The following is a 26,088-nucleotide window of genomic DNA, read 5'->3' on the forward strand; positions in this document are numbered from 1 at the left end:
AATAATTAGTTTAGTTTATTGAACAGTTTAAGTTTTTATTTGAAATCTGTAGAGACTCTATAGTTTACTTATGTGATATTTATGATATTTATTCAGTATTTTGTTTATTTGGATTTTGTCTTTTTTTTTTATTAGTAAGTGATAACATATTTATTCAAGATACTCTGATAAGTCTTGCATGATTTAAGAATACTTAAATTATGCGCCAGTCACAGCTCAGAATTTTGGGTCGTGGCATTGAAGTAGCTTAAATCATACTTCTAAAATCACAAGTCTCAAATTCACATCTTAATAACCTCATCTGGCCTCTCCTGAGCCCTCAAACTAGTTAAAACTCATATATTACACATAAAATAATTATTTAAAAATTCGGGGTGTTACATTTTTTCCTCTTTATAAAAAATTTATCCTCGAATTTTACACAAGGAAGAATAATGACACAAAGTCACATATCAAATAAATATGGGTACTTGCTGCGCATATCCCGCTCTGACTCTCAAGTACATTCCTCCATAGATTGACTCTTCCACAGGACTTTAACTATAAGGATCTGTCTTAACCAAAGCTGTCTCATCTGATAGTTTACTATGGCTACTGGTTGCTCCTCAATGGTCAAATTCTCATTTAACTCTACCGTGTCTGGTTGCAACATATAAGAAGGATCGAGAATATACTTTCTAAGTATAGAAATGTGGAATATTGGGTGGACATGAGAAAAGTTTGGTGGCAACTTTAATCGATAAGCAACTGCTCCCACTCTGTCTATGATCTCAAAAGGTCTTAAGTAACGGGGTGTTAATTTGCCTTTCTTTTTAAATCTCATAACCCCTTTCATACGAGAAACCTTTAAGAACACATAATCACCCACTGTAAATTTTACATCTTTCTTCCTTGGATCTGCATAATCTTTTGGCTACTCAAAGCTGTCTTTAAACGTTCCCTAATTAAAGAAATCATCTCTAAAGTGTACTAAATAGATCTAATTATGTACTCTTGCCTTTTCAACTTCTGTGGAACACAGAGGGGACCTACACTTTCTGCCATATAATGCCTCATAGGGTGTCATTCCAATACTGGAATGATAGATTTTATTATAAGTAAACTCCATCAATAGGAGCTGATCATTTCATTGACCTCCAAAATCCATGATACACATGCAAAGCATATCCTTCATTATCGGAATTATTCTCTCAGATTGTCTATCTTTCTGAGGGTGGAAGGTTGTACTAAAGTTCAACTATGTGCCAAGTGTCTCCTGGAGTTTCCTCTAAAATTGAAAAGTGAACTAAAGCCCTCTGTCAGATATTATAGAAGTAGCAACTCCATACAATCTGACTATTTCATGAATATACACCCTTGCATATTGGGCTACTAAATAAGTGGTCCGTACTGGTAAGAAGTAAGCCGACTTGGTTAGACGATCCACTATCACCCAAATAGAATCATATACCCAGTCACAAAATCTATAGTAATCATTTCCCACTTTCACTCTGGAATAAGAATCTCTTGTAACTTCTTTGATGGCCTCTGATGTTCAAACTTTACCTTTTGACAAGTTAAATACTTAGACACAAAATCTATTATGTCTCTCTTCATGCCATTTCACCAGTACCTATCTTTCACATCATGGTACATCTTAATGGAGCCTGGGTGGACATTGTAGGGTGCATGTCATAATCTCGTGTCTGAGGTTGTCTTCATTTGGAAAACATATCCTAGAGCCTTGTATAAGAGCACCATCTATATCAAACCCAAATTTACAATTTTCTCCCTGCTGCACCCTATCTACAATTCTTATTAATCGTGGGCTCTGTGTTGAGCAACTCTAATCCTGTCCTGTAGGTTTAACCTTACTCTAAAAGGTGCTAACAGTGCACCCTCATCTGATATATCCAAGATCAGACCTTGATCCATCAACTCATGTATCTCCTAATCTAACGATCTCCTTTCCACCGATATATGCACCAAGCTGCTAGAAGATTTTCTGCTCAAGGCATCTGCCACCACATTCACCTTACCTGAGTGGTATTGAATGTTGTAATTATAATCTTTTAGAAGTTCCATCCATCTCTTCTATCTTAGGTTTAAATCTCTCTACTGAAAGATGTACTTTAAACTTTTATGGTTGGTGTATATCTCGCACACCTCATTATACAGATAGTGCCTCCAGATCTTTAATGCAAAGAATACAACAACCATCTCTAGATCATGAGTGGGGTAGTTCTGTTCGTGCCTTTTTAACTGCCTTGAAGCATAAACCACTATTTTACTGTGCTGCATTAAGATACACACCAACCCAACTCTGAAAGAATCACAGTACACTGTATATCCTTCTCCACTTACAGGCAATGTCAACACAAGGACTATAGTTAAGCATTCTTTAACCTTTTGGAAGCTTTTCTCACACTCGTCTAACTAAAAGAACGGGACATTCTTTCAAATCAACCTGGTTAGAGGAGCTACTATTCTAGAGAAATTATACACAAAGTGCCTGTAGTAGCCTGTTAGGCCTAGAAAACTCTGCCCTTTAGTTACTGTTGTAGGCCTAAGCCAATCAATTACTGCTTTAATTTTCTTAGAATCCACCTAAATACCTTCATTAGAGACCTCATGTCACAAGAATGAGATATTCTCCAGCTAGAACTCACATTTTGAAAATTTTGCATACAGTTGATGCTCCCTTAAGGTCTACAGTACTATCCTTAGGTGCCAAACATGCTCTTCCTCAATGTAGGGATATACCAAAATGTCATCTATAAATACAATAACAAAGCGATCCAGGAACAGCCTAAATACCCTGTTCATCAAATCCATAAAGGCTGCTGGTGCATTAGTGAGTCCAAAAGACATCACCAGGAACTCATGATGACCATACCTTGTCCTGAATGTTGTTTTCAATACATCCTCATTTCGGATCCTCAGCTGGTGATAACTCAACCTTAGGTCTATTTTTGAGAAAAATCTAACCCCCTTGCAGCTGATCAAATAGGTCATCAATCCGAAAAAGCGGATATTTATTCTTAATAGTCACTTTATTCAATTGTCTATAATTAATACACAACCTCAAAGATCCATCCTTCTTTCTCACAAATAGAACAGGAGCATCCCAAGGTGAAGTACTTGGCCGGATGAAACCCTTGTCCAGAAGCTCTTGCAGTTGCTCCTTCAGTTCTTTTAATTCTGCTGGTGCCATCCTGTAGGGTGGCATAGAAATTGGGTTTGCACCCGGCACAGTATCCATGCAGAATTCAATCTCCCTCTCAAGTGGCATCCCAGGAAGCTCCTCAAGAAAAACATCTATAAATTACCTAACAATAGGTACATTTTCCACACAAGTACCTTCAATAGATGTGTCTCTCACTAGTGCCACATAACCTTGATAGCCATGCCTTAATATCTTTCTGACACTTATGGTTGACACTAGATTGTATAGAGCTATATTCCTGTCATTATCAAAGCTAAACTCTTCTACTCCAGGAATATGGAAATACACATTTTTATTATTTTTTAATCCTAACTTGATTGCTAACTCCATTACTTCTAAAATTGTAACCTGCGATTGTTTTCCACCAGCATATCCACCATATAGTATCATACTTTAGTACTAACCTACTACTCATTTTATGGAATACAAGCCATACACCATGGATGATTCTTCTTGTATCTCCTTCTTAACATAACCATCAAAACATTATCGTTCCTTACTATCCTTTGTAGGGAATTACTCTTCATGGTTAAATAGGTATTCTTGAACCTATAATTTGTACCTAAACTATTATGGTAGTGAGAAATGAGTGTTGTACCATAATCCCAAACAAGATACTTTACGCATTCATTTTTCTTGATATAGTTACATTTATGGCCTACAGCTTTCCAGACTTCAGCCTCAAATTTACCCATATCTCTTGATTCTCCTCTTCAATTTTCATTATCTCTTCACAATTATTGTGCTCTACCTATAGGATTTCATTGCACTAACTCCTTATTATACTTCTGCTCTGTCTGGTATATAATCTCATAATTTACTATATCTGTTTACACTCCATTGGTATTTCATACCTAGCATCATTATCCCGTGTCTCTGTCTTCTACGGTATTCTAGAAGATACCTCTCACTATCACATTCTTCCAGAACTATCTCTAGTCTTACTTACATTCATGACATTAATCTTTGTACTTCTTAGTAACTTGAAAGTAACATCTATATCGGTCCTGTCCTTTACTATTGTTTTTTTACCTATTATCAAACTGTCACTCGTGTTTTCTTGCAAAGTAATTTGTTTGGTCACATTGAAAACATCGGCCCAACTTCTGATTACAAATTCTATGACAATATCTCGCCATTCTGAATTCTAACATCAAATCTTTGTGTTATTATCCCTTATTCTTATCTCTCATCATGCATAATTAAATCCATTAGGTTGAGTTTTATTCAACTTACTACCTACTGACTTCGTTTTTTTGTCTAATAAGACAGTTCGAGTTACCGTTGCACACCTTTAGGTTACTATCTACTTTGGTTGCATATCTCACCTAACTTTCCTCATACTATTAACAACCTCAAAGGTTCTTGTCCCATTGCCCCTTATTTTACCTTAGGGTAGAAAATAGATAAAATCTATTCTAGATCCTATAACTTTGAGCTCCATGTTCTGGCTCCCAATGCTGCATCAACCACGACCTGCTCTGAGTTCTGCACTTCTGGGTCCTATACCATGATAAACGTTCTCCCTAATGTCATCCTTTTCTAAGCTTTCCATATCCTTACCCTTTTGTTTAGCTCATTTACCTTCTCTAGAATCACATTTGTCTCCTTTGTATCTTAACTCTACTCTTCCTAATCTTATCTTGATCTGGGCTTTTTAATTTGTTCTTTAGCCGACTCTTTTTCTCTTACCCAAAATTGAATTTTGACTATTTTATTCTTTAGTTCTATTCTCTTTCTTGACCTAATCGCCATGCCAAAACCTTGTACCTTTTCACTATTTTTATCAATCATCTACACTTTGGTGTTATTCAGAATTGGTCCTCAAAATACTCTAGTTAGCACTTCCACTAGCATTCGTGTTATTTCTCCTGCTACATCTGAACCAACTATTTTATCTTTCCCTTCTACACTTCTTCTATATATATATTGTCACACCCTACTCCCCTGTAAGATGTAACATGATCCCGTAGTACATCTAATGAATTACCATACTTCGCCTACCGATAATCCATTAAATATACTACAAGGGATTTTAAAACAATTTTCATGAAATTAAAATCTGGTGTTATAAAATTTTTTTCAAAATTTCGGCAAAGTGCCGGTTGTATTTTGAGAAAACAGTTCTTCAAAACCTGCAAAGAGCATACTCCCAATATATTTTCTCAAATACAACTTCAATAACTTCATTTGAACCCATAATTCAATTCTCAATAATCAAATCAATCTCCTCATAAAAGAAACATTTCATTGATTACAAGACTCAAAATTAATATTACAAAACTATTCAGATAAATGAAATCCCAAATTTACATTTACAATAATTTATATTTAATTACATGCCAAAATATTTTACAAGAGTTTTTATACAACTGCTCAAATAATTTACATACATATTATTACATGCATACATCAAAACTTATGTACATGGGTATACCTATGATATACCTGGAGCTGATCTGAATGTGTCTTCAAAGAAACTTACTCACTGCTCTATGCTCTTCTTACTGGATAAAGATACAAAGCTATCGCTGAGTGGTGAACTCAGTGGTGCACAACTATAATTAAAACATAGTACAATATACATTGACAAAATTTACAGCAAATAATTTAGAAATCTGAATACTCATCAAATTTCAAAACTCAAAATATTCATTGCCAATAATGTAAATCATTTGTATGAAATGACTTTGATCACGAATTCAATTTATCAAATCATGACTAACCATTTAAGGTAGTTCCAACAAAATCAATTATTCATAAATCATAACTGAAATCACAATTCTTTATTCAAAAACATTATGTGTCTCAAAAATCATGTTGTATCTCAAAAATCATGCTGTATCTTAAAAAATCATGTTGTATCTCAAAAATCATTCTTTATCTCAAAAATCATTCTTTATCTCACTAACTATGCAAGACTAATCCGAAAAGGCCATATTCGAAGTGATTCTAACTCCCTATGGTCGGGGAGGTCGAATTAGATTCTAACTCCCTATGGTCGGGGAGGTCGAATCATCGTGCACAGTACACATCACAATAATGAATCTTCCGCAAGGGCCATAACGATAAAAAAACTTAGATCTAACCTCAAATAAAAGGAAAATCTAAGCCTGTGCACGTACCATGGTAATCAAAACACAACTAGCTCCATTGTCTTCTCAACAAATGAGAGAGACGGGTAATAACCTAGTCAAGCATCTATAGTGAGATATAAAAAAATATCACAATCCTTTTAGTGAGCATAAATCACAATATAATTCGATTCAAATTCAATTTCAATATCCAATAATTTTTATACTCATCACAATTCAAATCATAAATTTGCATTTTTCCATGAAAATTACCATCACAATTCAAAACATGTTCTATCATAATTTTCCAAAACATAATTTATTCAATCCATAACAATGCTTAATACTTGTGGAAATACCATTTCACAAAGCTAAATTCCTACATACTATAACAATTTCAATAATCATTGAATTAAATCCAATGCTTGTTAAACATAATACATAAGAAAAATATGTCATTTAATCATATGAAATATTCAAAACAAAATCAGTTAAAAACTAGTTGTGCACAAACCTCTAATAACTGTCTCTTGGCTCTGACTCAGTATTTCCTTCTCCTTCCCTAAGTCTTTGCTAACTGAGAAACACAATTTGAAGTGTTTCAGTACTCATTTAAACTGTCTCTAAGAATAAAGCTTAATAATTAACTTATTGAATTCTATTATTTCCTTAGTCAACCTAAGATGTTGACCCTTGATGTAGTCTAGGTGAATTAGGTTTTAATGTTACCAATATGTCACATTTTATAGCTTTTTTGTATTGGTACATGTTATCGAATTTATTTCCATGTATATTGCGTTCTATTGCAATTTGTCGGATCCCGGTATACTAATTTGACCTAGCCGGATGACCTAGTTTCCTCGGTTTTTGGATTTCGGTCAAAACTACAAACTTGTAGATCTATGTCTTATTGCATGCGGGGCAAAATTTCAGGTCATTCTGAGTTATGTAAACCAGGTTATGGTCATTTTACTATTGCTGGTCAAAATGCATCAAAATTGGTCACTTTAGGTCATTTTAGGTTCGGCCAGTTTTTGGACCCGAACTTGTGCAAGTTTTTGACTTGCTTATGGTCATTTCTAGGCTTTAGTGTCTTCATAAGACTTGTAGATATAGGTCTTAATATTCATGGTCAAAATTTCAGGTCAATTGGACCTGTTTTGAGTGAGTTATGGCCTAAACACTAACTGCTGCCCAAATGGTCAATTTTCAGGCCTTACTTGCACTAATCCGGATTTGGTCACCTTTCAAGTTACCTTACAAGCAGAATTTTGGTAAGCTTCCTTCATGAAAGTTAGCACATTTTGTGCCTAGTTTCACCTCCAATTGGTCTCATACCAATTGGAGCCACACACTTAAGGTTCTAAGCTCAAAACCCAAACTGCCCTATTACATTTTATTCATACTCATCAAAGATCACTTTTAACACTTACTAAACTACACCTTCATGCCAATTCTGTTTGGTACCATAACCTAAACATATTTCACAACATATTATTGGTCATTTTGGCAACTTACAATCACCCTCAATATGCACCATTTAGCACAGAATTTTTTAAGCTCAAATTACAACAATTCAATCACTTAACCTAGCTCATTTACATGTCCAACCTCACACCATCATACATATACCCAAGTTGTCATAACAACTATCACAATTCAACATTAATATTCCATAAACCAAACATGAAATAACATCTTTATGGTTCACCAAACCAGGCTGTCGATTCATACATTACAGTCCATTAATTTCCAAGCTTCCAAATTCAAGTACACATTCACATATACTAAGTATACATCACCCAAATTAATTCCTACACACATAAACATTTAATCAACCCTTTAATCTACCATTTACAAGCAAGAATATACTGTCGTCAAGGAGTTTTCATGGCTGCCAAAAGTACACATCCCCCTTTAAACATCAAACCTCAAAAATCTTTCCACAATCCAAGTACCCATAACATGCACACAAAATTTAATGAAGCAAGCATCAAAAATACCTACTTACCACTTTGGAAACTCTTCAAAACTTCACCAAAACTTGATCTTCTTGCTTCCTACATGCTGCCCATGATGTGTAGAACAAGTTTAATGAAGATACTTGCATGGAATCATGGCTTGATCATGGACCATTGGAGCTCTGGCATGGACGGCAATGGAGGAATTTGGAGAATTTGGAATTCGGCCATGGATGTGTGATTTGAAGGAAATGGAGTTGTGAGTGGATAAAATCTGTTCCCAAGCCCTTTTATACCCCCACTTTCAATTAGTTTAATAGTTAAAATATTCAAATTTTCATAATTACAATTATTCCTCCCACATTTCCTTAATTACATGTTATATTTAATTTCTTATTTCCATGAAATTTCAATATTTAGTACTAGTAATTTTTAATGGATATTTAGGTCAAAAGCCAACTCTAGATGTCAAATGACCAAAATGCCCCTCTTCGGGCCAAATTCAGAATTTTTCGGTGCTACCAATTTACTCTTTGTATCGCCGATTTTTTTAATTTTTGTTTCCCGTTTATACTAACTTACTAATTTTTTTTCTTAGACATTTTCCAAGTGTAATATCATTTATTTTTAATGGACATTTAGGTCAAAAGACAACTCGGGGTGTCAAATGACCACAATGCCCCTGTCGAGTTGCATTCTCGACTTTTCGGTAATACCAAGTTTTGTCCGTTTTTTAATTTCTCACTTTTCTTTGTACTAATTAATTAATTTTTCTTTGATATTTCTAATGGTATTTATACTTCAATAGGTTTCTATTTAAGTCCTAAAAAAATATTTTTCAGAGTTCCCCGCAGTCCAGGGCTAGTCAACAATCCACGCCGCGACTTCCCGGTGCGGTCACCCATTGCTAGGGTTCTCGGCTCGTTTAACTTGGTTATATTTCATTGCTATTATTTTTCCTTTATTTTTCTTGTATTTCGTTATTTTATGTCTCCTCATCCATATCTAAGTGTAGTTCTAGGCACTCTAGCTGTTTGGACAACACTGGTCGTCAGAACAGTAGAACGCACTATCGAACTTAGGGGTGTTACATATACATATTCTATGATTTATCTATGCTAACTTTTGTCCTTATCCTTTCCTTTACTTTGAGTATACTCTTGTCTTAGGCAATAAGAAGCTAAGGAGGAACTTAGGGAATAGTAGTCATGCATTCATTATGTGATCTCTATTTACTACCCTCTACTATCTCGAGGAGGGGATCTATAGGGTTCTATTTTCCCATATCCACTCACTTTGCCAAAACTTAAGATACTGGGTACCCAAACCCGACATTCAAATCAAAGGCTTTTATGTCCATTATGATTTGATCACTTATGGCTCCTACAATGGAACTTGTACCCTTTCTAGGATACCTGAGCTGATAACTCTCTACCACACTCTACAGTCCCATTTGGGACACTATTCTGCAAGTTACCATCAACAGTAGTAACCTTCTGTCTCTTTTGAAAAAATAAGAGCATACCCTACATCATAATTGACTGCAAAAGAAGTATTGCATCTGTCACCTTGCCACAACCATGTCAAGCTATCTGCTCTCTTATCACACTTTAAACTCCTTAAAGTGCCATTTCACAAGCTATGAACACCATTTATAGCATCCGATCTCCTATTTAGGGGAGCAAAGTCATACTCTGCGCCTTGCTGCCACACAAAAAAGATATTATTTTCATTAAACTTTAAACAAAATGTCCATTATAATGCCAAAACTGTCCAAGACCTCATATTGGAGACCAGATGATCTCCCTCTATAGGTGCTACCTTTACTTGCAACTATACTGAAACCTCTAATCTTATGGCAAATTCTGATATAACTCTAGCTCATGCTAGGGTAATTGAGTCACTGACTTTAGCTACCACCCAACTATGACCTTTAATATTCTAACTCAAGGGTTTTAAACCCTTAACTAGGAGTTCCCAACTCCTCTGCAGATATAGAACTCTATTCTGGCATATCTATACCAAACCAAAGGTTACCTGCAAACACTCTCATCATGGAACAATATGAGGAATCATGCAGCTCTACACAATAATCTCATGTCAATACTATAATCTGTAGCTTACAGCACAAACATCGAGAATATTACATAGTTATTACAGTACATCCCAACAGACTAGATTTCCCAATCTCTTATCTCTCTTGAACCCACTAGTACCTCAAAGTTACTCTGACAGGGCTATCCATTGATGACTGCCAGCAGTAGTACCCTCACCCCTATCTAGGGCAACTACACGGTCATAACTCACCTTTATGTTCTCGTGCCTTGTACTTGATAAGTATGCCACTTAGCCCCATACTGGGAGAAACACAGCGTCTTTTAGAGCATGCAACCCAATGGCAGACCTCAACACATCTGCTAGCTTTGGTCTATATCACCATATACTTCACGAAAACTAAGATACTAAACTGAAGTACTCTTATACTACCCAAGGAATAACACAGGTCTAGAAACAAGAAATTGCAGAAGAAGACGAAACATGATCCTATACTTAGCATGTGAAAACTCTAGGTACACACTTTCCCATGAATTTAAAGCCTAAGCTCTGATATTAACTTTGTCACGACCTAAATTCTGAGCCGGACCAGCACTAGGGCTTGAATCAGCGTAAGGCCCCCAAAGCCCGTAATAGGCCTAACTAATCTCTAGCCCAACTTAAAACCCATATCCAAGCCCATTTTCAAGAAATCAGTCGGACAAAATCCGACTATAAACTGGACTATCCAACAGGAAGTTTTTTAACTCGCCCCACCTGTGATCACAATATATATATGGGGAGCTCAGCTCACCCTCACAACCCATAATCAATCAGTTTAATCAAATGGGAGCTCAGCTTCCTCATCCAAAATATATGTCCATCCCTTTCAAATATACATGTATAATATTAAGTTTACAACCTCAATTAATAATCTTTTACAGCCCTAAATAAATAAAATATTTCTAATACATGCAAAGTTCTAGAGTTTAAATCAATAACATAACATAAATATAAATACAACTACTAGTAGACCTGCAAGGAAGAAAGCAGGTAAGTCACAAAGAAAAGCCCTTTTGTAGCCTAAAAAAAATAGTGAACAGGAGTGAGCGTTCGACTCATAAAGTAAGATATTGATTTTATATACAATTTCTATAACTATCATTTCCTTAACTGTCTATAAGTCTAGTGTATCCCTAAGAATGAAATGCAACATCTTTGCACAATTCAAATAAGTCAAGTCATAATCACGCCAAAGGTAATCTAGAGTGCTCACACACCTTTGTGTCAAATTCATACTCACACATATATATATGGGAGCTTATCCCCTATACAGCTCTCTTAGTTCTAATCTCTGCCAGCGAGATTAACTCAAAACTGAACTTTCTCTTAATATCCAAATGCAGGGGCCAGTGAGATCAACTTGAGCCATGCCTACCCTGACTTATCCATAATAAGGATTGAGTTCCAATGAGTCAAGCTCCAGCCGCGACTACCCGTCCTATCCATATCCATGTATACACCACATGCGCACCAACTCACACACGTGGCTCCAGATTGCCATAAAGCATCAACCACAGTAATGTCATCAAATACAAATGCAATACAAGACATGCATAGCCAATAATTATATACATATATCTATAAGTGATGCATGAACATGCCTTGAATACATAACAATATTGAGATTATAAATAAAATCAATATCTACTCACAGTACTTCACAAAGTCATTGTGGTGGCTGGGCGGAGGAGGAAGGCTGGCCCGGCTCACTTAAACAATTATATTACAAACTGATCTATATTTATTTAAAATAAAACTTTAAAAGAGTCAAAGATACCCTAGGTTTTATCGAAAATTAGACAGAGTTTCCCCTATACCTAAGACCTACCCAACCAGCAAAGTAACTCAAATCACACTTATAAAATCACAAATCTCAAATTTGCATCTCAACAACATCATCTAGCCCCTCCTAAGCCTTCCAACTAGTTAAAACTCACATACTATACATAAAATAATTATTTAAAAATTCAAGGTGTTACAACATTACAGGTCCATAGTCAATCTTTGGGGTTTCTAACCAAAAATGCAATGAGATGGAAACAGAAGAGTAAAAAGGGAGCCTCTGGGTCCAATCACGACAAAATGGTCATGCAGAACCTCAGCCCTACCATTGAGCCCAACCAAAATAATGCCCTCCTCAAAATCACCATTGCAGAACCTCAGAAGCTTAACCTTCTTTCATATCCTTCAAATATGAAACCACTTAACCCTGATTTGCAGCAGCATCGCATTTCCCTGACAACTTATTTTGCAAACTTTCTGCCTGGTTGGAACGAAAGAGATTTATGGAAGGTTTTTTCCAAGTTTAGAGACATTGACAATATCTACAAATCAAAGAAATTGAATTGTAAAGGGTAATGGTTTGGTTTTATCAGGATGCCTTCTAAGGCCTGTCTTACTAAAATGCTAAATGTCATCAACAACATTTGGATTGGTTTATATAAGCTATATGCCACCATTTCAAAATTTGGAAGAGAATCAAAGTTTGCACCTCATCCGCAGCACTCTACTCATTAGAAAGAGTCAGGTACCATCTCTAACAAGTTATTGAATTGTCAAGCATGGGTTGAAAAGGAAGGAAAAAGTTTTGATATTTGTTCAGTTAAGCCTAAAGATTCGACTAAAGTTATTCGTGGCCATTATAACATAGTGGCTGACGTTGCAAAAGAAAACCAAGATTGGCTTTCTTGCTCAGCCGTTGCTACTGTTATAAATATACACACCATTCCAAATCCACAACATTATCTAATGGCAGAAGGTGTTTTTAGTATTAAAATCATTTCCATGGGAGGGAATCAAGTGTTGTTAACATTTGAATCCAAGGAGGCTATGGAGGGTTTTTTGAACGATGGATCCTCATAGCTGAATCTATGGTTTTTAGAGTTTAAACCTTGGAATGCAATCTATATACCGCAAAAGAGATTAGTCTGGTTATGTCTGCAAGGTATCCCACTTAATGTTTAGTCTCAAGACTTTTTCAAATGGATCGGTTCTAAGTGCTGTGACTTTATTTCAGTGGATAACGTAACTCAAGCAAAGGCAAATCTTAGTTTTGCAAGAATTCTACTGATGACAGATTCTCCTGGCCCTCTCTGAAAAATTATAGTAGTTGATGTTGAAAATATTCGCTTTAATATTATAGCCACGGAGGAGGTTTGCTTAGATTTCTCCTCAATGGTGTTCCAGATCCATAAATCGTAGCTTAACACCTCAGTTAGGGGAGATGATGACGTGGACTTTTCTAGTAGTCTAGCTGATGTGTCCGCTGATGAGGACGATAACTCTTTGACAAAAGGCGCGTTTTTTATTGGGGATAACAACCTAGAGTTACAAAAGGATGATCAGGATCAAAACACAGCTTCTAGTTCTTGGGAATATGAGAATAGTTGCCATGCTTTAACTCCAACAGCGCTACAAAACAGTCCCCAAGGTGGTGCATAGCAAGCTATTAAAAGCTCAAGAGACTTCCAACCTCAAACTTTATAATGGCCAGAATTTGAATTTGAAATGTTACAAAAGGATGTCATTGGTCCCCACTTGTCATTGCTTAATGTTGATGAATTCAAACATGCTAATCTCTCAGAATCCCTGATGCATGCTTCTCTGGCAGTTAGTAAGGGAAAGGGCATTAATTACCTTATTAAAGACATTACTCCTCATCACTCTTCAGATGGACCTGCTGGTCAGCTCAATAATTTGGCCCTTGAGGATAGTCCTAGTTTAGAGAGTAACATGCCTTCAGCATTTTTTAAAGTTAATCAATTGCTAAAGAAAAGGAGGAAGCACAAGTCAGTTAATGAACTCTCTAGACTTGATCCAAAGTTTTCACAGTTTAAGATCAAGCCCACTAAGCCTCTTATTGTATCTAATAGTGAAATCCAGTGTATGAACAAGTTGTTCTGCTCAAAACCTATTGAGTCCATTCTTCTTTCATCTAGTAAAGAGGCTAGAGCTGTCTTAGAAACAGGGAAGAATTTGGGCCTTATTTTTAAAGGAGATGAAGAATCCATTCTAAAGCATTTATCGAAATGGATTTCAGATGATCGACTTCGCAATAATCATCTTAATTGAAGAAGGTTATATTGAAGAAGAATTTAGGGCTAGTTTTTGTTAGTGATGAACCTTTATCTGGGTTCAAATGGCTAACCACATTGCGTAAGATTATAATGTTCCTACATTTATGAACTGAGGCATCCAATGTTTCCTTTCTAGGCTTCTGTCATATTCTTTTTGTTAAGGAAATCTTGCGGTTTGGTTGACTTTATTGGATTGTTGATGTGGTTAGGCTCTCTAGGGGAGTTAATTTTGTCTGGAATAATGGGTCATGCTCTATTACTAGGAATAACATTTTCAACAATTGGATTCTATTAACAATGGAAGGATGTCAACTTCTGGCATGGAATAGTTTTATAGATTTTTAATCTGATGGAGCATGCGAACTTGCTTTGTGGGGATGCAATTCATGTGGTGGAAAAATTTAAGCAACTCACTTTGCCTTAGTCATTGATTCTTTGATTTGGGAGATAGTTTCATATTCTTGGAGATCATAGTAGCTGAATTTCACTATTGGTCAGTTTCCTAGATTGCTCAAGCAAAAGTGGCATTGTGATTGGGTTTTTGGTTTTGTGGGTCATCTACATATCACATGTTCTAATGTTTTATTTGCACTCTTAAGGCTAGCCAAGCAATGGTTAAGTAGTTATGTCATCTTTGTTGCTTTTTTTTTTAATGTTATGGTTTGTCTATTGTTCTTGTGGCTAGAGGTGTATTTGCTCTCTAGGTTGGGTGTAAGGGGTTTGCTTGATCGTAAGGGTCTAGCTTTTGGAGCATTTCCTCCATCCCTATACCTCCCACAATTTTAATAAAATTGTTTTTGCTTATAAAAAAAACATGTATGCAGTTACTATTAAACTATGCCAAACTCTACAACTCAAACTTAAATTAATATTCAATTTCAAATAAAACTTTTAATTAATTTCCTATTCCCAGATTTTTAGTCATAAAAAAATTCTATAAAGCCATTTTTATAATCAAATAAATTGTCCCTCTAATTATTTTTTATTATCATTAAGAGTCTATTTTCAACTCAGACTTGTCTCTTCCTTGAAGTAAAATTTTAAATTTTTATTGTTAGGTCATAAATATAGGCATTCTCAGCGTGAACATAATTAAATCTAATTCAGTGAATTAAGAGAAATTTATGGTCTAAAATAAACAAAAAACTAGTGCATAATGTCTAATAAAGATTCAAATCAAGAATCTAACATTAAACTCTAGCATGTAATTTTAATATCACTAAATTAAATTAAAGTTTATTGGTATCATTCCAAAAAAAAAAGATGTAGAAGTTATAGTCTTTCTCCCTTGGATTTATATATACATACACTATTTTCTTTTCTTGAGTCATGGAATAATCTCAGCCCACATTTCTCCAGGGAGTAATTATTTAACTCCTCAACCCTCTTCTCATCATAATTGCTCCATGATGGAAGACACTAGAAAGAAATAAATCAAGAAAAAGTAGCAAACACACACAATACAAGTAGATTTCAATAGCAAACTAATTATAGTGAAGTTCAGCCAGAGGCCTAAACACACAGACACACATCCATATGATATATGGCAAGCTTGAAGCATGACTAAACGAAAACGATATAAAACATAGATATATAAGAGATATATATAGTCTGACTCGTCGTTGTAAAAGTTTCCTCCTAGCTAGCCCAACTCGCTTGAAGCTAGACAAGAGAGATTTTCCAGCAAAGAGGAGCAGAAAATGCCAAAGGATCGAAGTTGCCCTATAAGAGAAACCGCCATTGAGAAGGCGATTCAGGTTCATTCTTCAACTTACACCTCCATTGCTTCCACAATTCTTGATGGAGAGAATTGATGAGAGCAATCTTTCTTGATGATGATCGACCAACCCATCTCCCTTTATTTATTCTTGAGCAAGTATAAGAGGGGGCCGGCCGGAGAGTGAACGAGTCACATAATGGGAAGGTGCTGAGAGGGTTTGTACATGAAGCTGGTGCTTATAGATATTATTTTCTTTGTCTGGGTCATGAGAGCAATAAAAGGGTGAGATGACTTATGTAGTAGTGTGTGGTCACTTTTGGTTAAAAAAGAAAATCAAATAAGAAAAGAAAAAGTAGGGAGAGTGCAATGGAGGTTTCGTGTTTTAGCATCTTCCAAGGGATATGCCATTGCCGCCTCCATAATTTCCTGTCTACTTCTAATGACAACACCTTTTCCTTTCATTAATTCTTTAAAATTTTCTTTTAAGCCCATTGATTTTATATTCTCTACTTGGCTTTTCTTCTTATTTCATATAAAGGAAGAGATTTCTTTCGGACTTATTCACTGAGTGTTGTGGCAGAATAAATATATTTAATATTTCTAGGTAGCATAATCTATTGGTGAATATCAGTATCAGAAGTCATTCTAGTAGGTCAACTTCTTATCTTGTCCGTTGGCTGTGTCTTAATCAAACATTAGCCTCAACTGTATATATGCTTCTGACTTATAGAGTAATCGCTACATCACCTGGGGAAAGAAAGTTGGTAGGTAGTTAGCATTTCCATGTCAAATTAAGTGATCATTATAGGGGGAATCAAGATTTAAATCTCATGAATAAAAATAGGAAATAGAAAGAAAGATCATTAATGTTCTTGGAATTCAATTAATGATCCTAACAACAGGTTTAAGCAGTAAATTAGTTAGAAGTACTTTCAAAAATTGAGAGTTGGGAGTCTCTCCAAAATCTATATAGGTGTGATGAGCTATTGTGGAGTGATATTGCGTTCAAGAAACTCATTCTAGTGCCATGTGCATGGACGCAATACTACAACAAAAGGTCATCTATTATTCAATGTAAAGGAGGGTTTTATTATTGTTTTTTGTTTCTTTAATATTTTTTAGGCTTTTCCAATCTGAGTGAGATTTCATTTTCTTCGTGACAACAGCAGTATTATTCTTTTGTTCTCCCCCAAAAAAAAAAAAAAAAAATGGTTAGATACCCTTTCTGATTGCGTAATGCCTTTTAGAAGGAGGTTTGCCTTTGCCCATTTTGATGAGTCATGCATCCAATTAATTCCAAATATTGGTTCAAGGATTTAGGGCTAATTAGGATGCTTTTATTTTGAAAAAAGATATGCAAATATGTAGCGTTTTATGGTCTCAATACTTGTTAAGTTCGCAATTAATACATAATAAGTTATTAACAAGTTTCAACTCAGTGGTATTAGAGTTAGTCTCTGTGACTATATAGTTTCAAATTCAAGTCCCCTTGGTGGTAGAAGGAAAGAAATGAGTATAAGATTTCCAGAGATCACATCTAAACATTAGTCAAGTAAATGAAGGAGTAAATTTGAGAAAGGAAAAGGTGAAAGTTAGTGACATACATTGGTATTGGGCATCTTGAAAAGTGTATAAGAATATTATTTGATACCAAAAATCACACAAGGTGGTGCTATGCTACCCTCCACGTGCTTCCACTGTGTTTTCCTCTTCCAGGTCTAATCACAACTACACTACCAAGCACTAGACAGCATCAGAACTATTGTAATTATATGCTTTACAAGATTCCTGAACACTCAGGTGTTAAAGAAATGCATATAGAAGCATTTGATTTTTAACAGAACAGAAAATTTTTTATTTTAGTTAGTTGGATTGGCTAGAGTTCAACCAGATCTTTTTATTTTCATCTGAATCTTGCTTTTTGAAATCTGTTATGCGGCCAACCTTTGATTTTTTTTTCAATCCGCAAGTGAGATGTACAGAAGGATTCTTGAAATTGGAAGGTAATGCTTATCAGGTTGGAAATGCCATAGGTTCTTTGGAAGTTGTTTAGAACCATCTCTTTCCATTATTTGCTGCCTTGAGCTTCATCACAAGCTCGTTCCCCTGAGCTTCTACCCCTGCATATTTGAGACTCATGTGGAAGTAACGCTTCTGAAGGTCTCTTAATTCTGTCTCCAATGATGATTTTGTGCGTTTGAATTTTTCTTTTGGCAGTGCTGCTCTTGATTTTCTAGGAGATCCTGTGTGACCTCTCAGGCCCTCAGAGGTCAGCCTGCAGTCCAGGCCAATTGCAGTTGAATGAATTTTATACCACAAAAATGTATGCGAAAATAGAAGTAGATGTTCTATGTAACTGCCCACATAAAAACCATCTGGGATATCCTGCACAGATGTTCTAGTTAATGAATGATCTGAAAAATCACAAGTAAACGTTGCTTATTTGGTTAAATTTGACAGGGAATATATGTTTTGAAGACATACTATTTTCATTTAATACTCACCTTTTAACCGGAACTTTATAAGCATTGTTTGCTTCCATAGTCTTGGACAGTTCATCCTCAGGCGCCAGAAATTTTGAGGGATTATCACCCTAGTTTACTGTTGATTTCTAGAAGAATTTATACTTCTGGAGTCCCTGAAATTGCATTGTTTTTCCGTCGTCAATATCAACTCTTCTTCAAGGGATTGAGCTCTCATTGTGCACTTTCTTTTCCTCCTCTGGTTCTTGCATCTGCTGTTGAAGTTGCTTATTTGTTCTCTTGATCTGGCTGAGCTCATTTTTAAGCTCTGAATCCTGTTCCCATAAAGCCTCTTTTGCAATTAGACCACTCTCCAATTGTTGAAGCTTTTTCTTCTAAGTCAAATCTTTCTTGATTGCAATCTTCTAATTCAGAAACAGCCTTCTGCAAGTCAGTGATATTCTCAATAAACAAATTCTTTACAATTTTCAATTCTTTGCGTTCTTCAAATTTTATATGCAACGAAGTTTCTAGTTTCTCTTTCTCAGGCTTGATTGCATTCAGTTCATTCTTGAGAGCCAAAACTTCATCCTGAAGAGTTGCAATTTTCAGCAACTCAGCCTTCAGATTGGTAGTTTCTTCCATGAGTTGTTGCCTTTCATACTCAGAAACTGTAAGCTTTAGGCTTCTCTCTTTTGAGGCACTAATCTTCCAGAAATGAACAAATATTTTCTTGCAAAACATAAACTCTTTCGGAGCAATCAGCAAAACTTGTTTGCAATTTCCTCAATTTCATCTCCAAGTGGTTACACTTACAATGCCCTTGCAGCTGTAACTTCTGTACTTTCAACTGTCCATTTGATTTCTGAGGTTACCCGCATTCTTCCATAAGACTCTCAGCATTAGCTTCTAACTTTGGATTTGCATTTCTAAGACGTTTGAATTCTTCTTGAGCTTCTGAGTTCTGACCATTGATTATGCATCTCTTCTAGCTTTTTTTTCACATCCATCATTTGAGTCTCCATCTCATTTCTCAATCTCGTGATCTTATCTTGAAGATTGACAGCATTGGATTTGGAACTCTCTTGCTTCAGTTCCATTGACTCCCTCTCATCTATCAAGTTCCTTAGTTGAGCTTCCATGACAGATACGCAAGCTGACAACTCTTCATTACCTGCTCTAGCTCTGAAAAATGGATCTTCAATTCATGCTTACCACTGTCTAGCTCTGAAGATTTCCTATGTAGAATTTTATTGGCAGAAACATGAGCATCCACACTGTTGCTGAGCACCATTAAATCCTCGGCATTTTTTAGCAATATCACTTTCTCTAATGACAATTTCTACTTTCTCCTCCAGTTGGCCCTTTTCTTCCAATTCTCTTTGATATGTTTGAAGATTCCCACTCTTCTCTTCTTTTGACAGCAAAACAGCTTCAAGTCTTTCTATCACCTCTCTTTTTTCAATCAATTTCTTACTTAGTTCACTAACTTGATCTTCCAGCTTGATTTTGACATTCACAAGTCCTTGAATTCAAATATTATAATCAATTTCAATCTCCTTGAGAACTTTATTCCTCGTCTTCTCTTCAAGGTTATGAATTTGAGATTCATGATTACACACTTCAAACCTGGAAGTGGTAAAAGAAGCAATTCCTTCTGCAGAACTGTTCTTCATTTCCTTAAACTTGAGTAATAGCTGAAATTTTTCATCTGTTAGCTCCTGGAAATCACTTTCTGGCTCCTGCAGTTTAACTTTCAATGATTTAATCCATCTTATCAGAATTCCATCACCTCCTTCTATGGACACTCCATTTCTGCTGAATGATGCCTTTGCTTTCCAACTGATTGTTTCTTTTTCATTAGCAGATAGCTTGCATTTATAATTATTATACTGGCATGTGACTTTTGATTCTTGAACAAACTTGAAGAAAGAGAAAAGAAATGATGCTTGAATATTCATCTCCAAGAAGTAAATTAACCAGAAATTCTCCACCGATTACCCATAAAACTTAAGGTTCAATGTGCCTCAATAATCTTCATAGGATTTTTTTTTTATCTAAATCTAATTTAACAAAATATATGATAAAATTCACTTATATCTTGGGTTGAATTTCCCTTTATTATATTGGGGCTCAAGGTTTTAACTTGACACTCAGCACTTTTAGATAATGGGTGAAAATTAGCTGCTGGCCCATTGCAAAGATTTTTTTTTTTTATAATTAGCTATTGAATTCAATAATTTATAATAATATAATTAAAATAAAGTTCATTAATTTATACAGATCGAATTTAATAAGTCAAGTCAAAGCTCATTAGAATATTTTATATTAAATTTAGATAATTGCATTCATATGAAATAAAAATAATGAAATAAAATTTAAAAATCTTACCAAATTATTAATTTGATCCATATCTGAAAATATAAATGTGGCCTATAAATCGTAATTCTTCTTTTTTTTTTTTTTTTTCTAGTGTTAGGTCATGTATAATTTTCTCCCTTTTACATTTAATATCAATACAATAATAAAATAATAACTCTATTTATTAATCAAAAAATAATATGAAATTTTGATTATACAACTTGAAATATATTAAATAATACATTGTTGACTTGAAATATATTAAATCATACATTGTTGAGATGTTGGTCTAATTTTAAATAGAATTAATTTAAAGAAAAAATATTTTATAGAAGTAACCAGAATTTTATTAAAGATTAGCTAGAGCCAACAAAAAATCTTCAAGCCAAGTAATTTTTTGTAAATTTTTCTTGCTTAAACCTGTTTACTATGAAGCCTGAACTGTTACTTCATTAATATGGGTTTCATCTATATCATCTTAGGTCCTACAAGTTAAAAAAAATGGTCAGAGGTCTTTACTGAAAACCCTCCGATGCTCAGAGGAATGGTATTCTAATAAAAAGAGAGGCATAGAGAAAAAGATAAAAAAAAAAAGAAGGAACTCTTTTTCGCTCTTACCTGGCCCTATTTTTTGGGAAAAGTAATAAAAGCATATTGCTTAGCATATTTTTTATGAAGTATATTCTTAAAAAAATATATATTTATTATATGTAATTACTTTATAGTATAGATTCATTCAAGATATAAAATATATGGTGAAATCTATCTATTAAATATATAAATTTTATATATTTATATTTTAAATTTATAATAAATTGCTCTAGATAAAAATTTCCGTTGTCTGTTAAATTCAAATAGACATATGCAAGCACACGTGTTATTTTTCTCAAAACAATCCTCATTAAATGTTGAATTTAATTAGAATTTTGAATTTATATTTTATATTTTCAAATTAATAAATTGATTATTAATCTTAAGAAAAATCTCTTCTCTTCTCTTCTTATTAAAATTTCAGTGGGCTGAAAAAAGCAAGAAAATTCACACGTATTCTTTAATAATTAGTTTGTGATCTTCTCTCATTTTGGATACATTTTTTATTCAATTATAAAACTGGAGATTTTATAGAAACAAAAACAATTTTACTATTATTAAATTAAAAGTTAATAATTTTTTATTATATTTTTATTTTTTAATATGTGAAATATACTTTTTTTTCTCAACACTATCTTTAAATCTTCCTGAATTTTGAATTTTATTAAAATTTTAAATTTAGATTTAAAAATATTAATTTATCCATTAATCATAATGAGAAACCCTTTGTTTCTTAGATTTTCCATGGGTTATTACAAGTGATTTTACCAAGTATACTTTTGATCTCTTTGAAAAATTACACAATGAAATCAATCATATAAATAATAATTTTATTATAATTATTAATTGTGATGAGTTTTATATGGATTCTGCTATAACCAATAATTATAATTAAACCGTTATATATATAATAATTGTACCAAATAAAAATTTATATTTTTCATAGTTTTATATTATACTCTAACTACTTATTTTTTAGAATATTTTTTAGCAGAGTTGAACCTTAGTAGTTGATTTAAAAAAAAAAAAAAAAAGAGAGAAATAAAAATTTCAACAGGATGTCTCATAATTTCATATATAATATCATTAAATATTTTCCAAATAAGAAGATCATATTATTTGCAAAATTACATTGATAATTACATAGTATTCCATTAAGGATCGATCAAAACATACACAAGAACAAATTCACTCATAGAACCCGCAACCTTACTGCCAGTTCAGCTGTGCAGATGAGGTTGAATGCACAGAAGCCGAGGTATAAAAGCTTTGTTTAAGAGTTTTAATCTAGCTATTGGCTTCTATGCAAAGCTAGTCCACTGCATAAACTCACATTTAATATGATTTCTCAAATATATAACATAATGAAAAGCCTATAATGAAGTTTAGATTAAAATTTCAACTTGAAATCTCGTATTCTCTAGAGTGACTTCGGAATTAAAGCTCATTCTCATTGCTGCCCACGTCTTCAGTTTGAAGTTTCATAACATCTTGGATTAAGATTGACAAATTTAAGTTGGAAGATCCACCAAATTCCATAGCCTTGCTTGCCACTTCTGCAAGTTCACTTGCTCTCTTCCTTCTCTTTTGCCCTTCTTCTCCTTCATCCATCAACACACTCACAGCCGTCTCCACTTCTTCTTTCTTCACTAAAACCCCAACGTTCTCTTCCTCTCCCCATCTTACAGGAACCTCAACGCCAACTTGGACACCAATCCTTAAAATCTCCACAATTAGCTTCTCATTGAAGAATTGCTCGGAGAATATAGGCCAAGTTATCATTGGCACTCCAGCGCAGACCCCTTCGATTGTTGAGTTCCAACCACAATGAGTTAAGAACCCTCCAATTGCTGGATGAGACAAGATAAGTACCTGAGGAGCCCAGCCTTTGATCAACATTCCTCTTCCTTGGATCCTTTCTTCAAATTTCTCCTTCACAAACCAAGCCTCTAGCTCAGAAGATTTCTCCCCAGTTTTTGCTACCCAGATAAATGGATGCTTAGATGCTTCCAAGCCTAAACCTAGTTCTATCAATTGTGACGGTTCTAGCCGACACAAGCTACCAAGACAAGCATAAATAACTGACCTCGGTTTCTGTGAGTCTAGCCATTCCAAGCATTGTTTCTCATCAATTGAAGCTTTGTTTCCTCTCTCGAACTTGTCAAGGTTATCTTTGTTGCATAAAGAAACTGGTCCAATACACCATACTTTCTTCTTTATCGCCTTCTCGTACGCCTCGGGGCAACCATGTTCGAGCTCTTGGAAGCTATTTACCACCACCCCAAAAGCCGTTGATTCAGCTTCCTGCATCTTGTTTCGGACATCATCCAAATCTGGTAAACTAACAAATGATCCTGGAAGCTGAGCTCTTGTTACCTGAAACTTCTGAGGCATTCCAGGCACCACGAAAGGTTCCGAATCCGAAGAGACTGAAAGATGAGCATTGTGAAGTCTTACGTTATGAGCACTCAGCAGAGAGAAACAGGACATTCCATGGAAAACAATCCTCGGAATGTTGAACCTTTGAGCAGTTATGGATGTCCAAGAAAGGCACTTGTCTGATATTATGCAGCTTGGAGGAGGCGTAGCTTTTTCAAGGAAGGTTTCTAAAGGTTGTTGTAGCTTAGCAAGTGCCAGATAGAATTTCTTAAGAAGGTCCCTGGAAGGAAGAGTGTCAAGATTCTCGTAGCCGATAGGGAGTCCGACTTCTTGGCAGGGAAATGGGATTTGTACGAGATCAATTGATAGGCCAGCAGATTCTCTTGCTCTATAAATCACCTTCTCAAATCTTGATGCATTGTGAGGAGTAGTGACCAAGCTCACAATCACCCCATGCGCTGCAATGAGTCTAGCCATGTCTACTACAGGGATCATGTGACCCTGTGCCATGAGTGGGATTAGAACAAAGTGAGGTTGGCTGGCCATTGAAGCCATTGAAGCCATTGCAAATGGAAATTGGTAATGCTTGTTCTTGTTAGAATGGTGATTGTTAATTAAGTACCAGCATATGCCCAGAGAGTAAATGGTTTTACATTACTCTAGACTAAAGTCTTACATTATGGCTTGACTTTGAATAAGTCCAATTATATAATAATCGTTTCAATAAGAAAAAAAAAAAATATATATATATATATATATATATATATATATATATATATTAATTAGACTCGGTCTACTCACAATGTCTTGAGTCTGACTCGTTACATTTTAACATTGATCAAGTCAATGCATGTACGTTTTATTAAATATATTTAAAATAAATATTGTCAATTACATTTTGTTACATCAATCTATCAATTTGAGTAAACAATGTGTTTTGTAAATTTGTAAAATATATAAATTAACTTCTTTGACATTTAAGTGAAAAGGAATGACTAGCAAATATAGAATTTTTTCAACTTAAATAGAAGGAACCGTGTTACATAAGGAAGGGAAACGATCAAAACGGCATTCCTTGAAGTAAAATGGCGTAGTTTGCTACAATAACGTAAATAAAGGGAATGGCTACACGTAATGAGAACTGATTTATACGCAATAGTTTTATTGTAATTATTAATTATGGTAAATCTCACATAAATCTCATTATAATCCACTATTATAATTAAAGGATTGTATGTAAAACAGTTTTATCAGATAAAATTCATGCAACAGGGAAGAAATATATATAAATATATATTGTATACGGCGCTGTTAAGAAGGAAGATGAGCAAATTGCCCTCTATTAAATGGACGTTTGCAATGGTTTTATTGTAATTGTAATCGTTGTGGTGTGTTCCACATAGATTCCATGATGATTAATTATTATAATTAAATTGCTGTTTGTATAATGATTTCATCAAATAAAAATTCCATTTTCAAGGAAAGAACGTTCCTTGCCTTAACATATACATAAAATGAAAAATGTAGTACATTAATTTCGTGAGATTCTTCACTTGCATGTTGCTTAAAGAATATCAACTTTTCATAAACACAAATATATTCGTGAAGAAAAATATTCTCAGAGAATTATTCTAGCTAGATAAGGATGATACAACTGTGTGAAGCACAAATCATAAGTGATAATTCTGGTGGAGAGGACCCATACCTATCGATATCATTTGGCAAATACGCAGAGTGGGAAAGCAAGAAGAATGAATATAAATGTGTCCATTTTTATATGAATGCCGTGCTTGAAGGTCTGTACAGAATAAGATTTATTTATATAAATTGATTGAACCAACTGCATGCAAAATATCACCTGTAAGATTCTGAAACTGATAAAAACTTTTAAACGTATCAGTTGGTTAATGGTGGGTTTACATTATATCTTCTTTTAGTGGCAAATATTACATTATCCTTTTTTGCAGTTGTTTGCAAGTGTTCAAAAGCATAGAAAAAGCAAATGAATTTATCCAGATTTCATATTACTTTCCCAGCGTCAACTAAACAATTTCTCTTGAGGGCTTTTTTCCTTCTTAACTTGTGGTTAAAGTATCATCCGATCAACTTATGCGCACTCAGTTAAAATTTTTTTTCCCCTACTCTTTCATATCAACTTAACG

General features: G+C 34.5%; 1 protein-coding gene and 1 pseudogene across 1 annotated transcript; both read right to left on the minus strand.

The window, feature by feature from the left end:
* Window positions 1-17,975: 17,975 nt before the first annotated feature.
* LOC131169185 (COP1-interactive protein 1-like) lies at window positions 17,976-20,556 on the minus strand (annotated as a pseudogene).
* A 2,106-nt stretch (window positions 20,557-22,662) lies between these two features.
* On the minus strand, window positions 22,663-24,481 carry LOC110632681 (UDP-glycosyltransferase 73D1). Its single transcript, XM_021780992.2, has one exon. It carries the CDS (start codon window positions 24,479-24,481, stop codon window positions 22,985-22,987), a length of 1,497 nt encoding a protein of 498 aa, XP_021636684.2. The 3' UTR covers window positions 22,663-22,984.
* Window positions 24,482-26,088: the final 1,607 nt, after the last annotated feature.

The sequence above is a fragment of the Hevea brasiliensis genome, chromosome 3 (assembly GCF_030052815.1).
Source record: "Hevea brasiliensis isolate MT/VB/25A 57/8 chromosome 3, ASM3005281v1, whole genome shotgun sequence".
NCBI classification, from domain to species: domain Eukaryota; kingdom Viridiplantae; phylum Streptophyta; class Magnoliopsida; order Malpighiales; family Euphorbiaceae; genus Hevea; species Hevea brasiliensis.

Coding starts and splice junctions, on each gene's coding strand:
- LOC110632681 (XM_021780992.2), bottom strand. CDS start 24,481: ATGGCTTCAATGGCCAGCCAACCTCACTTTGTTCTAATCCCACTCATG.